The sequence below is a fragment of the Corvus brachyrhynchos genome, unplaced genomic scaffold, assembly GCF_000691975.1.
Source record: "Corvus brachyrhynchos isolate BGI_N302 unplaced genomic scaffold, ASM69197v1 scaffold103, whole genome shotgun sequence".
NCBI lineage: Eukaryota > Metazoa > Chordata > Aves > Passeriformes > Corvidae > Corvus > Corvus brachyrhynchos.
Window position 1 is genome coordinate 5,020,242 of NW_008237436.1, and position 13,856 is coordinate 5,034,097.

General features: G+C 37.8%; 1 protein-coding gene across 1 annotated transcript in view; it reads left to right on the forward strand.

Moving 5' to 3' along the window:
- The window catches only part of UBL3 (ubiquitin like 3), a 60,512-nt gene extending 50,985 nt beyond the window's left edge, over nt 1-9,527 (forward strand). Inside the window, exons 3-5 of the mRNA XM_008631452.2 lie at nt 2,933-3,019; nt 7,272-7,349; nt 7,752-9,527. Coding sequence (XP_008629674.1) covers nt 2,933-3,019; nt 7,272-7,349; nt 7,752-7,804 — 218 coding nt within the window. The 3' untranslated portion in view covers nt 7,805-9,527. The remainder of the gene's footprint in view (nt 1-2,932; nt 3,020-7,271; nt 7,350-7,751) is intronic.
- The last annotated feature ends 4,329 nt before the right edge of the window (nt 9,528-13,856 follow it).

Below are 13,856 nucleotides of genomic sequence, written 5' to 3' on the forward strand. Positions count from 1 at the left end.
ATGTGTATTCACATATGTGAATAGTTCCCCAAAACAAAGTGGTTCTGTTCTCCCCGACTATGATTTCATGGGAAAATAGCCAAAACACAGACATAGCATTACATACGATGAAAGAAAATGCTTCTTTTGGTACAGGACTTCATTTGGGTTACTGTTTTGATGTTAAAAAGACTACTATTTAGACAAACTAAAACATTGCACTATCTGTTTCTGTGGTGCTTTTGTCAAAGACATATGGTGGATGATCGTTTATGCCAAAAAGTTAATGTTGATAATCAGTATTTTAGGCCTTAAACTGTTCTTTGAGGTCAGGAAAAAAGTTCAGTTTTCTGGGATGCAGTATTATGTATTTAGTAAAATATGTAATGAAAGAGGAGGTTTTAAGTCTTCTGAAGTATTAGATACAGATGTAAAACACTTCAAAAAATAGGTTAACATAGCATCTGTGCTGTACATTTTTTAATGTGTGCCTATAACATAGTTGTCATAACCAAATGTTCTTTGTGTACATTTATCTGGATTAGTAAAGGCAGAACTGGATTTTTTTTTCTTACTCAAGTTTATGCCTGAGCACGTGATGTCATGGTCAGAGTCTTGTGAAGAGCTTGAAAGTTGCAGATTCTGAGTTTAGAGTTGGGAAGAAACCCAGACTTTAAAGTCTCTTCCTTAAAAAAAAGTAGAACCAGACATGGAAACCTCGGTTCAAATACTTGCTGTCCTGAGGGAGTGCTCTAAATTTTGATGAATATTTAATTTGCAAAGAAGAATAGTCTCAATTTAAAAGACAGAAACCCCCCCCCCACTTCAGAATATCATATAGATTTTCACAAGCATTAGCCCATTAGCTGTTTTTAGACTGGGAGTGCTCCTCTTTGCCACAGGACTGAGAAATCTTGATGAGGACTAAAGTATCCTTGAAACACAGATGATGCAATTGTTTTTACCACCATTTTGACTTGTCATGATCTTGTGGGGGAAAAAAGGGATGAAATAACCTCAGCCACATACTGGCAGGATTAAGGCAAACTTCTCCCCACCTCTTTTGGCAATACAGTTTTTAATTAAGGATCTCTTTATTTGCAGTAGAAAACACCAAATTTATTTTAATGCATATCATCTAGATAGTTACCTGTTCTCTTCTTCCCCTCCCCATTTTCTTCTAAATAATATTAACATCTTTCTTGTAGACCTATTATCTGAACTTTAAAAAAAAAAAAAAAAGATTCAGTGTTTCCTTGGCCCATTTAGTCATCAGTGGAAATTAAAATTTGAATTCATGTCAGAAAGAAATGTTTCAGACTTCCAGCCAAGAAGCAGAAATTAAAAGGATGGGTAACTTGGCAGCTTAACAGTGAGAAAATACCTGTGCCAAAATCTAGTCTGTCTTCTTTTGGTTGTGGTTTTACATCATTATGGCACTGTCAATTGGCTGGATTTCTGCTCTTTACAGCCACAGTATAGTGGAGTTCAGACTGTATGGAGTAAAAAAAAAATACAACTGTTATGGTAGCAGTGTGATAATTCAGATCCTTAATGTAGCCCACTTCACAGCATAGCAGAATGGGCATGTGCTTGAATTGCAAGACAATTGAATCAGACCCTAAGTGGAAATACTTGAAATTCAAATAGCTTTGGTTGCCTAATTTAATCTAATCTTACAAACTAGGCACGTGGGAGCACCTGGGAGTGTTGCAGCTTCTGCTGTTGGTGCCTTGCCCCTGCCGTGGTCTGGGGCTGAGATGGCTCCTGCTGCCCACGTCTCTGCCTGCTTGCTTTTTGCACCAGATGCCTCTCTGTACGCTCTGCAGCCATGGCTTTTGTTTCAAATGCTTCCCCTTCTATCCTTTTCAGTTCCTCTCCTTTTGTGGTGCCAGTTGCTACTGCCCGTATGTTAATTGTATGTTCCCAGTGAACAGGTTGGTTTCTGTGGCTTGTCCTGATCCCTTGCTGAATATTGATTTTGCTATATAAACACTACAAGCAGAAAGAGAGAACATTTGTGAACAACTGTTGCCAGATATTTGGTCATCTAAGAAACAGAAGACACTGTATTCCCAGAGAGACCATTTAAATTCAACATTTCAAGGCTTTATGATACTTGTTCTGAAAGCAAAGTGCATATTTAGTTGTTCTTCACATTGTGACAGGGAATGGAAAAAGAGTAGGAAAAGACCATTTAAGCTTATCATTTATTTATGATGGCTTAAGCATTATAGGAAAATGCATGCTTGCTTTTTTTCGAACCACGGTTTGCCATATAAAAACATCCATGGATCAGCCTTGGGGAAGCTCCTTAAAATGTATTGGTGGGTGTCTGCTCAGAGAGAGCCTCTGTTCTGGCTCTGTGGTGGCAGTCGGGGGCTGCTCAGGTCCCTGCCCCCTCCAGCCATGGAACTGGTTGGATCTGGCCATCATCGAACGGTGCTGAGCTGCCTCTGGAGCTTTTTTCAGCGCTGTGATCTCAGAGTCCTGTTTCAAGTGACCCATCACATGCGCGCTTGCTCTGTGTGCAGCAGCTTCCCATTGCTGGAGAGCAGCTCCAGTTAGTCAGTTAGCTGGTGACGGGGAGCATGGCTTGGGAAACTTCAGAATGGCCTGGGTATCAAGAACCAGGAAGCAATTTGCATGTATGAAATATTTTCTTTAGGACTTGTGTATGTGCTAAATATATCCTGCAGTCTGTGACATCAGTAATATTTATACTTGCAGACATAAAATTACGTGTTTGAATGCCCAGTGTCAAATAATAAATTCAAGAATAGACTTCGAGTGCTGGTCTTGAATTACCTTCCTGTACCTTCAGCCTGTGATCTCTCTTTAGTGTTTTAAGCAAAAGAGTCCTGTTCCCAATTTTCTTCCTGGGTAAAGGTGAGAGAAATAACAAAAGATGTTTTTATCACAATGTAACTGTGGAAATTCTCTCTCTCTTCAGATTGGGAAGAAGAACAAGTCAGCAGTCCAAATATCTTGCGGCTTATTTATCAAGGGAGGTTTCTTCATGGCAATGTGACATTAGGAGGTATGAAAATAATTTTTATTATACATGTTACAGTTAGGCAAAGGGGATATTTATTTATGGTTCAGTGAATACTACTTTACTGTTCAAGATCACAGTATGGCTTGCTTTATACTGTTTTTCTTGTGCATAGAGTGACATTGTACCTTATTGCATATTTTTCCATCTTGTTACCATGAGTTGTTAAACTTTGTGAGGTACCACCTGCTAAGTCAAGCCTCCTCTCACACAAAGAAACTGTAGTGCTGCTTTTATTTGTTGTCATTCTAAATGGAATATTTTGTTCCACCTCTCTTACACTGCATTTGCAGGACAAGCTACTTAATAAATATCTGAAGTATTTTAAAATGCTTGATAAACTTTATGAAAATTGGTCAAACAATACTTTAAATCTTAGTGCAATGCAGGAAGACACCCTATGAATGAGAATGAGGGGAAGCATTCTTGCTGTCCAGTGCTCTCCCAGGGATACAATTGCATAGTTATGTGAAAACAACAGTAAATGGCTTCACTGCGTTTGCTAAGGAAATGTAATTCAACTGTGCCCTCTCGTGGCAACTGTTTCCCCACAATTAACGCATTTTGGTGGGAACCCTTGATAGAGGTGTGACACACATTTGTTAAGTCATCTTTCCTTTTGTAGGTAGCATTTGCCAATGGGAATATCAGCTGTATCAGTGACTAAACATTATGAGCCTCTCCATTCTGTGCCAGTTTAAAAACAAATTAATGTTCCTACTTTGTATGTTCAAATTATTCATGGTTTGGTACCTGGATGCAATACAGAAAGGACAATATAATATAATATAATCACCAATGAAATGGTTTTGAAATTAAGAGGAATCTGAAAATAGTATTTCTGGACTGCTTATGGTGATGTTCCATGAAGAATTGACTGGGATGATACACCTATTGATTCACTTTCTACCATTCCCAGTGTTGCCTAGTGATGTACTTACAGAATAGATTTACTCTCCACATATATAAATTTTTAATGCTTCTATATATACAAACAAGATCATTGTCAGCTCAGCTGGAAGAACTCTGAAATTTTTATTCACTCTTTAATTTGTATTTTCACCAGGTGACAGTGAGTGCAGCTAGTAGCAGTTGGAGTAGAGTTGAAAGACAAATGTTAAGTCTTGGATCATCTCTGCAATTAAAGATGCTAGTCTTACCCTACATTTCCAGGCAAGGATAGTTAAATGGGATTTACTTCGCCATTCATCTGAGTGTTGCTCTTCACCACCAGTATTTTTTCCCTTTAATGACATTTGTCTAAACCTAAGAAAATGTTGAATATTTTTTTAATGTATTTAATATATTATTTAATGAGTTAAGCTGAAAAATAATATCTGCATGCTGCTGACTCTTGCATTAACTTAGGTCTATGAATTTTGAGCACTTGCTTGGGTTCAGGGCATTTTAGTTCATTCTTAATCGTTCATGCGTTGTGATTTAATCATCGTGTTTTTACCCCAGGGATCTTACATGTATATTAGTGTTTTTCAAAAATATTTTTGTTGCTGTATTGTTTTAAGAAAAAGAATCCCTAAAACATTGGCTTAACTTCAGTACTAATGAAGTTATCAGGAGTAAGATTACACAGCTGAAAGGGGAACAGGAATTCATGAAACAGCCTGAGAAGACTCTTACTTCAGTTTGTGGTGTTCATTAGAGGTAGCCCTAAGTGAACTAGTTACCTTTAAAAGGGAGGTGGAGGAGGGGAGGGAGGAAATTTCTTGCTAAACACAATATTTAGTTTCTTATACTATTATAATACACTTTCTTTAAGCTTTTCTAGCTGTAGCTCTCTTTGACTGAGTTATAGCACTTAGTGTTATATTTGCTTTAGGTGATTAGGAAATATTGACTGGAATTTTGACCTACTGAAAATCACTTTATCATCCAGTGACACAAAAGTTTCCAAGGAAACAGTTTGGTGTTTTCTTTTTTAACTGGAGTGCATTTTTGTTCACTTTTACCTTACGTGTCTGTGTAGTGGCTTCTGAATTTGAGACTCCTATAAACTAAGATGGCTCAAAAATGAGAAATTGATAGGAGAAGGTGGTTTTGAGTGAAAAATTTTATTTTCAAGAAAGCATCCCTTTTGATAGCTTCTCTGAATGGACTGTCACTACAAGAACAGCAGAGCTAATGGCACTGGAAGCAGGGTAGAACAGACCCCTCTGTAAAGCTGTGCTGCTCTTGCCTGCAGGGCTTGAGCCACACTGTTTTGTTGTGTCCTACCTGTGCAAAGTGCTGGGGAGTTGCCTAGCAAGGCAGTCTGTTGTTCAGCTTCCAACAGGAAATTTAATCCTTTAGCTAAATATTTGTTTTGCAGTTTGCATTTCAAATAATATTCATTAGGGAAGTAATACATAATCAACAGTTCTCCATTTCTTGGTAGATAATGGTAATCAGCAGCATTTGCTTCCTTATTTATTGGGGAAGGGAAGTCAACCTGCCATATGCCATCCACATTCCAAAAGGGGGTGAAAAGTAAGTTCTGACAATAGAAACTACAGAAAAACAATGGGATTGAGTAGTTGGGAAAGGAATTAAATACAATTTTGCTTTTAGTGAGAGAAAGGCGTGAAAGCACAAAGAGAAGAGCAAGAAAGGATTACTGAGCATAGGTTAGGCTGCTCAGATGGTGTCATGGTGCTCCAAACAAGAAGCTGGAAATTTCTAGCAAGAACTTGTGTAAACTGTGCAAACTAGTAGCTGAAAGTAGTTGATGTAAATATTAGCATAGTTCTACTTGATTACTGTAAATAGTTAATCTCCACAACTCACTAATCAAGTGTCCTGAAATGTGTTGATATTATGAAAGATGTTCTTAATGTGATTACTTTGTAATTCAAGAGTTTATGTTATGAAGACAATCCTTTTCCATGGAGTTTGCAAAGAGCATATTAACAGTCTGTTAGACTTTTCAGTTGTGTCATGGTACCAAGTACTCAAAATACATCATCTTTGTCAGACTTCAAGCTATCAATAGCTTCTAGTTGCAGGCACAGGCAGTGCTTCAAGTAAACTAAGAAACTTTCAGATTTGCCTTTCCATAGAGATCACTATTCCCAAAGTACAGCTGCTTCAAATCTTGTGGAGTTCTGTATCACTTCGTGTGCTTACACCTGTGTTTGGACCTGTGTTTTAATCATAATTTGCATTTCTTCAAATAAATATGTAGGCAACAAACATGATTTTAATAGCAGTCTTGTAGCGAGGCTTGTATTGAATACACCTAATTACTAAATACTGGGTTTATGTTTTTATTAGTGAATCTTCAATCTGTGCTGTAGTGTAAAACAGAGACATTTTTCACTTCAGTTGCCTTCAGGTTTATTGGCCATTCATTATTCATCTATTCACTTAACATGCCATTTCACTGTATGTGAAAACAAAAGCTGTAATTTGAGTTTGATAGAACAAATTCTACTCAAATCAGAATTATTTTTGTATTAAGGATTAAATTCTTGTTAAATTTAGCACTGACTTTTTTTTCCACTGTAAGGTGGGAAGGACAAAACTTAGAGCATCCTTGCCTTGTATTTCTCAGAAAAACAATCAAGGAAGATACTCTAAGTATACAATGTATTTGTATACTTAAATTGGAATGTAAAAATTATCGTTTTAGTTTCAGACACAAGCAGAAGGAATTGTGGAAAGGACCATTTTTTAAAATTTTGTGTTGCTAAAGCTCACAAAGGCAGCACTGTGAGAATTACTGTATCTAATTTAAAAAGCTTTAAATTTGATATTTTTCACATGCAGCTGATGTTACAGATTAGTATTAAAAGGCAAGATGCAGACATTTTGTATTTCAAAGAATCTGTGTCATGGATCAAAATGTGTTTTAGGAAAATCTGTTCTGTAGTAGAGGTTCAGTGTTTTGATATCTCAGGAATAACAACTTGGTGGCTGAATTAGCAACTTTTTTGCATCCTTATTATTAAAGAATGCTTAACACCTGAGTCTTGGCATGAATGCCCACCTCACTTTTTACTCAGAAGAGGAAGGCTAAGTTTCCTAACAGGAATATCATATCTCTAAGAATGCAGTGTTTTAAGTGATTCTTTTCGTGCCCTGAGTCCCTGATTTACTGAACTTCAACCAGTAAGCAGTTCAAACCCAACAGTATGAACTTTTGAACAGGTGCTAATCCAATTACAGTTAGTTTCAATTGGGTATTTTGGAGAAAAAAAGACTGATGTAATGTGTTAATTATTCTCCCTTTCTCCTTTTGCAGCATTAAAACTCCCTTTTGGCAAAACAACAGTGATGCATTTGGTGGCTAGAGAGACACTGCCAGAACCAAACTCTCAAGGTAGGGCATTAGAGGAATTTCTTACTCGAGTACATGGCAAAGTGGTCAGGTCTCTTACAGGCTTTTTGAGTATTTCATAATAGAGAAAAGTCAAGTCCTTGTGCTCTTTTGTGAAGAAGGCAATGGAATGCTCTTGTACATGTTTATAGAAAACTAAGAAATTAACTTTCTGGTTTAGCATTTTTATGTTAGTGCAGAAACTTACTCAGACCTTAGAAGCTCTTGTTTTTATTGTGAAAATCTAGTCCTGATTTATCTTTCAGTTATGTATGCATGTGTATAACAATAAATATTTTTTACTGAAAATAGTAAAGAACAGACTTGTATTAAGTATACTCTCACACAGAACAGCCTCATTGCTTTAGAAATGGCATGTAAGTAAAACTTCCTTCTTCTTTGCAGGTCAAAGGAACCGTGAAAAAACTGGAGAAAGCAATTGCTGTGTAATCCTGTAAACCCTGTTAGCTTTACCTGCTAAGTGTGATGTAATATAGTCTTTGTCTTTCATGCTGCTGGAATAGAAGAGGCCCTACCTTGCTTCAAACACCTGTAGGAAGAGCCTGTCTGTAAATCCATGGAACTGAAATAATACACGAACACTGTCTCATTAGTCTTTTTTTTTTTTTTTTTTTAAAGTGGAAGATCTATGAACACTTTAATTGTTTATTTTTTTCAATTCCTCCTTTTTGTTTGTTGAATAATCTTAGAGTACATCACTTTTTGAAAGAATTCAATCTCCAGAAAGGTTTGTTTTCTTTTCCATAGGAGGAATCCTTTTGCTACCACAAAAATCTGCATTAACCGGATCTAACCAGTCAAGCTTTCTAGATGCAATTTGCACTAAATATGGTTGACAGTATATTTCTCATCAACAATCTCTAACAATATTTGAGACATCTAGTAATAACCCACAATGTATAATGCAACACTGGAAAATAGTATATTAATAATTAAAACAAATCTCACTTATGGCCAAATCAAAGGAAAAACTGTTAAGTCAATTCTACCTAAGTCAACCTCGGTGGCCAAACTGGCACAGAATACTAACTAAACCAAGTCTAACTATATATATTTTCACTGCAACAAAGAAAAAATACTATGTGCCTGTAATTTAAAAGCACTCTGTAGAGGGCTGATGAAACTGATTTTTTTGTTACTGTGTGCACTCCGATCTCGTGTGTTAGTTGAGTGCTTATTCAGACAGCACAAACAAGTGCAGAGAGTGCATTTCCTAGCCTTAATATGGGAGGGGTAGTTTCCTGTAGTTCATAGGCTTTTATTATTGTGCATAAATGTTAGAAAACATCATTTACTAATCAATTTTATGTATTTGAATATTGGCAATTGGTGTTTTTCAGTCATTTTTCTCATCTGTACCTTAGACTCCAGTGTCATGCTTACTCATTAGAGATTTCAAGAGAATTATTAAAATTTAAAAAGCAAAAAGAAAAACTTCTGCCATAGTACTAGTTTTGTTTCTTTACGTAATCTGCATTTGGTATTAGTGCTTGCAATGGTATTAAAATCAGAAGCTGATTTTTGAAGGCGTACATAATTGAAAAGGATGCCATTCTTTTATTTCATATCAATAATTTAAATGTTGATATGCTAAAGAAATTTGCACAGCACTAAAGCATGAGCTAGTTTCATCTAAACCTGTAAAAATAAAAATAAATAAAAATTAAAAAGTATAAAAGATTTTATATTTTTTCACTGGGGAGGAATTCTTCCTGGGTGAAATTACAAATATGTGTAGAATATATTTAATAAAGATCTTATAAAATACATAACTATAGAGGTTAAATATAGATTGGCGTGTAGTATAATAGAACAATATTCCATATAAATAGCTTTAGCCTTTAAAAAACTGAGTCACAGGTTGACATTGTGTTCTGTACCTAAGTGTCCACAACTCTTACAGATGTTCTGTGTAATCGTTTTTCCGAATGATTGGCATCATTCAAATGTAAACAGGTTATTTTATTCATTGTTACTGCTTTGATGAAATGCTTTATATGCAGTAGATTTACAAAAATATTGTTCATACTGATCAGAATTAAATTTGTATAGAGCAGAGTTTTAAAACAAATTGTAAATAGCACTAAACATTTTCTTTCTGCAACCTGTACTGATAGACTCTTCTGTAAACTAAATAAAAGAATATTGTAGTGCATTTCAGTGGTGTTTCAAGGGTTGTAATTGGGTCTGTAACTGCTTTTAATAGTACTTCTTAATCTGGAAATTAAGTAAGGACTCCATTTTATTTATTTAAAAAAAAAAGGAGGGGCACAAAACCTGCTGAAAAATGCTAAAGGGATTTATCACTTCAATTTTTCTTTTACTTCATAAGTGGCCTGGAAGCCTTTTTTCTGTTGAAGAGGAATGTGAGCATGAGCAGTTGCAAATGTGCAGCTGTGTCACACCCTTGTGTGCCTCACAGGAGCCGTGTGCTCATACTGTGAGTTTTTGAACCTTCATTTACTGATAGCAAAGAGCACACACATATCCCTTGAGGTGCTGGGAACTGAGATCACACCATTACGTGCTCATTACCAAAGTGAATCTGGAGGGGGGGCATTTCCTTCTGCTCTGCAGTGTGGTTGCTAAATAAGAAACTGTAGGGACACAAACCTTCTTCTTTAAAAAGAAAAAAAGTCTGATAGACTTCCCTTTTCCAAAATGCTGACCACCCAAGTAACACAGACTTAGATGGGAAATGGCTATGACAGCACAAGAAAAAGAAATGGTCTGAGACAGGACATACTCGGCTAGTTAAATAAGTCTTTCAAATTGATTTTGAAAAATGAATGCATGAGATGTAATCCTGGTTTGAAAAAATAGTCAGGTACTTAGAATAAATACATGAAAATCCAGTAGCTTCTAGTTAAAGTATTCGGTGAGGTTCTGTAGCAAAGTATGTGGAGTCCCCTTTAGTTAAGATGAATAAGATCCATATATGCACATGTCCAGGCAAATCCTTAAATACTGCCTGGCATTTAAAGCATGCCAAAATAACTCCTGCAGAAAGTGGATAGAACAGTTTGCCTGAATTTTCCTAACAATGGTCAGAGTTCTGCCCCGGAAGAGCATTTCTGTTGTGGTGTGAGGCGGGCGGAAAACTGGGGCAGGGGGATTGCTAAAAGATGTGTGCTTTTTTCCTTGTATGCTTTGTATTGTGGTTTGTGTATTTGCTGAAACAAAAGCAGTAGCTCTTAATCCCACATTTCCCAGCCTTGCTAAAGGTCACACATATGCTTCTCTTCTACTTTGATTGGAGTCAAGTGGATACTAGCAGCGCAAAAAGATTAAAGCTAAGTCTTTTCAGGGTCAGGCTGTTGGATGGTCTGATAATACACTGAAGAGTTTGGCATTTGATTTTCACTGCTAGATAGAAATTATCTTCTCCCTATGGATGAGTTAATAGATGTCATGAAGTGAGGGAAGGAGAGGATGATCTGGAGCCCTTCTTATTCTGAAATACTGTGAAGGGACTACATCTGTCTCCTGTACCATCGTGTGTGCGTTATCAATCATAAACACTCACACATATGAGGAGTAATATTGTGGCCAATAGCCTGGAGTGCTGTGCAGCCCTTCAGAAGGACCTTGACGGAGTGGAGGGATGGGCAGGGAGGAACTGTCTGAAATTCTACAAAGGCATATGCAGAGTTCTTCCCCTTGCACCAGCACAGGCTGAGGGAATAAGTTCTGTGGAGGTGCTGGTGGACAACAGGCTGTCCTTGAGCCAGCAGTGCCCTTGTAGCCAAGAAGGCCATTGGTCTGGAGTGGATTAGGGTGGAAGAGCAGTGCCAGCAGGTCATGGGAAGTGATCCTGCCTCTCTACTCAGTCCTAGTGAGGCACATCTGGGGTGCTGTGTCCAGTTCTGGGCTCCTCAGGACAAGAGAGACATGGAGCTCCTGGAGCTGATCCAACAGAGAAGAACAAGGATGGCTGGGGGACTGGAGCATCTCTCTTATGAGGAAAGGCTGAGGGAGCTGGGCCTGTTCAGTCTCGAGAAGAAGTGACTGGGAGGGGACCTCATCAGTGTCTGTAAGTATCCAGAGGGAGGTGTCAAAGGATGGATCCAGGCTCTGCTCAGCAGTGTTGAGCAATAGGACAGAAGGCAATGGGCAGAAACCGATGCACAGGCAGTTTCACCTGAACATGAGGAAGAACTTCTTCACTGTGCAGTGACCACACACTGAAACAGGCTGCCCAGAGAGGCTGTGGAGCCTCACTCACCGGAAACATTCAAGCACTACCTGGTTGCAATCCTGTGCCGTGTGCTCTTGGATGACCCTGCTTGAGCAGGGAGGTTTAACCACATGACCCCTTGGGGTCCTTTCCAACCTGACCCATTCTGAGAGTCTGTAATACTTGGTAGCAATGAAAGTACTCTACAAATTCTGTTCTCTTAAAGGATAGCAAAATTATGACTGTGGAAACAGTCATGGGGATTAGCTCAGCTGCTGGAGGAAGAAAGTGCGGCCACTGTAATGTTAGAGGCTTTGCTAAGGTGCTGCATCAAGATTAATTCAATGCTGATCTCTGCAGTTTCTGGATACCATTCCTTAGTACACTGCATTTGCAGCAGAAGGAACAATGATTTAATTTAGAAGAGAAACATACCGCACTTTGTAAAAACTTCCTTCCTCTCTCACAGGTAAGAAGGCAGGCAGGTGTTTCTGGGCTAGCCAGAAATCAGGAGTGGCTGCTGCTGCTTTCCAGGGAAGTAAAGCTTATGTATTTTGTAGTTCTGTGTGTGCTCAGATAAGATTTCTTACACAAAACTCGTTTCCAAAAGCAAATAGAGGGATGGATATACCTCTCTATCTAAAACACTCTTGCTAAATTTATGCTGAGTGGGTAAGCTTAAGCAGGTTTTGAATTGCATGTCCTGTGTAAATTGGCATTTAGACAATTAACAGCAGTTACACTATTAAAACCAGGGGGAATTCTGTGCCTAAATCAGAGGAAATGCCAAGATCTGTTAAGACTCTTAAAGGAGAGTTCCTACCCCCTTTATTTCTGCTGAAGTACCGAGGTTCTTCTTAGATACCCTGTCTTGGCCGTAGCTTCTGAGTTTCAAGCTTATTTTCAGAGCACAATAAAAGGTTTGTTGTTACTCAAGAGGCTGATGGTAATATATGGCTCATGATATTAAGCTGATAACAATCCTCATAAAGTCGGATAATAAAGGCATATTTGTCCTTCTGTGCCACGTGTACATACCTGTGAAGAGATTTAAAATGTGAGAGCCGGTTTATTACACTAGACTGTGTAATAGCAATGTTATGTATAAATGCAATTGTTATGCTCTGGGTTTTTCCAATAGTTTATTATTGACTTCTGCTGGGCTTTTTTTTTAATTGGTAAGGGTCTGGGTTTGGGTATTTTAATTAATCTGGAAAAGGAATGACCAGTGAAATAGAAAATAATGAAGGTTATGAAAGTCAAGCTCACAAAAAAAATTAGACTGTAATGATACCGTATCAAGCTCACGGAGAGGATCACAGTGACAATGAGGTTGCAGTTTGGAATGTGAAGGACAGCACAGGTAGAGAAAGCAAAGTACTCTTACAACTCTTACTTTTGAAAGAAATTACCTGCGTCCGTCCAGGTCTGAGTTCTGGGCATCACGGGCAGATACTTTGTATTGCAAGTTCCTTAGGATTTTGAAAATGCTTACAAAAATAATGAGTCAGCAGAAATATTACAGAGAGATTGAAGAGAATGAGAGGTTAAAATAGCTACAGTCATGCTTAACACAGAGAAAATGGATGGAGAACTTCTATTTTTGTCTTTTAGCTTTATAGGCCCAGTTTTTACATTTGTCTGTAAAGCAGAGGTGACAAATTCAGATTTGATAGGAACATTTTTTCATTAAATGAATGGCACTCACTGCCACCAGAAAGAATTTGAGGAGAACAGCTGAACTAGATATAAAAGTAAAATGGATTATTTTATCAATGAAAATTGATAGAATTTCCAGAATTAGCAACATTAGTATGCCAAACTCTTTCCCAACAAGGTAGTATTTTTGTCCTTCAGACATTATGTTACCTTTCAGTGAAGAGCCCAACTTTTAGGGGAAAAATACTTCTGGCATGTTACCACTTCCATTATGTACAAGCAAGTGCATAATGTGAGCCCCAGGGCCAGCATATCGTGTACTCCAGCAGGAGTTTATCTCTACAAACGTCCTGCTTCCCGAGAAGAAATTTTGGTCAGACTCAAGGGGATGTTTGTGCTTTCCTGAAGCAGGCTTGAGGGAATAATTTACTGTGTTTTAGCTGGTGGAGAATGTGAACTACAGTTCCTTGGGGCAGAAGTTGATGCCTCTTGAGTGGTGCCAGATGCAGGCACCCTGCTTTTATCAATTCCAAGGATGCTGAATTTATAGGTAGTAAATGTTTTGACTCTTCTAACAGAAAATACTCTTCAACTACTATTTCGTTTGGATAGAGGCAAGGTAGTGGGATGAAACAACAATTTTCCTTTTTTAC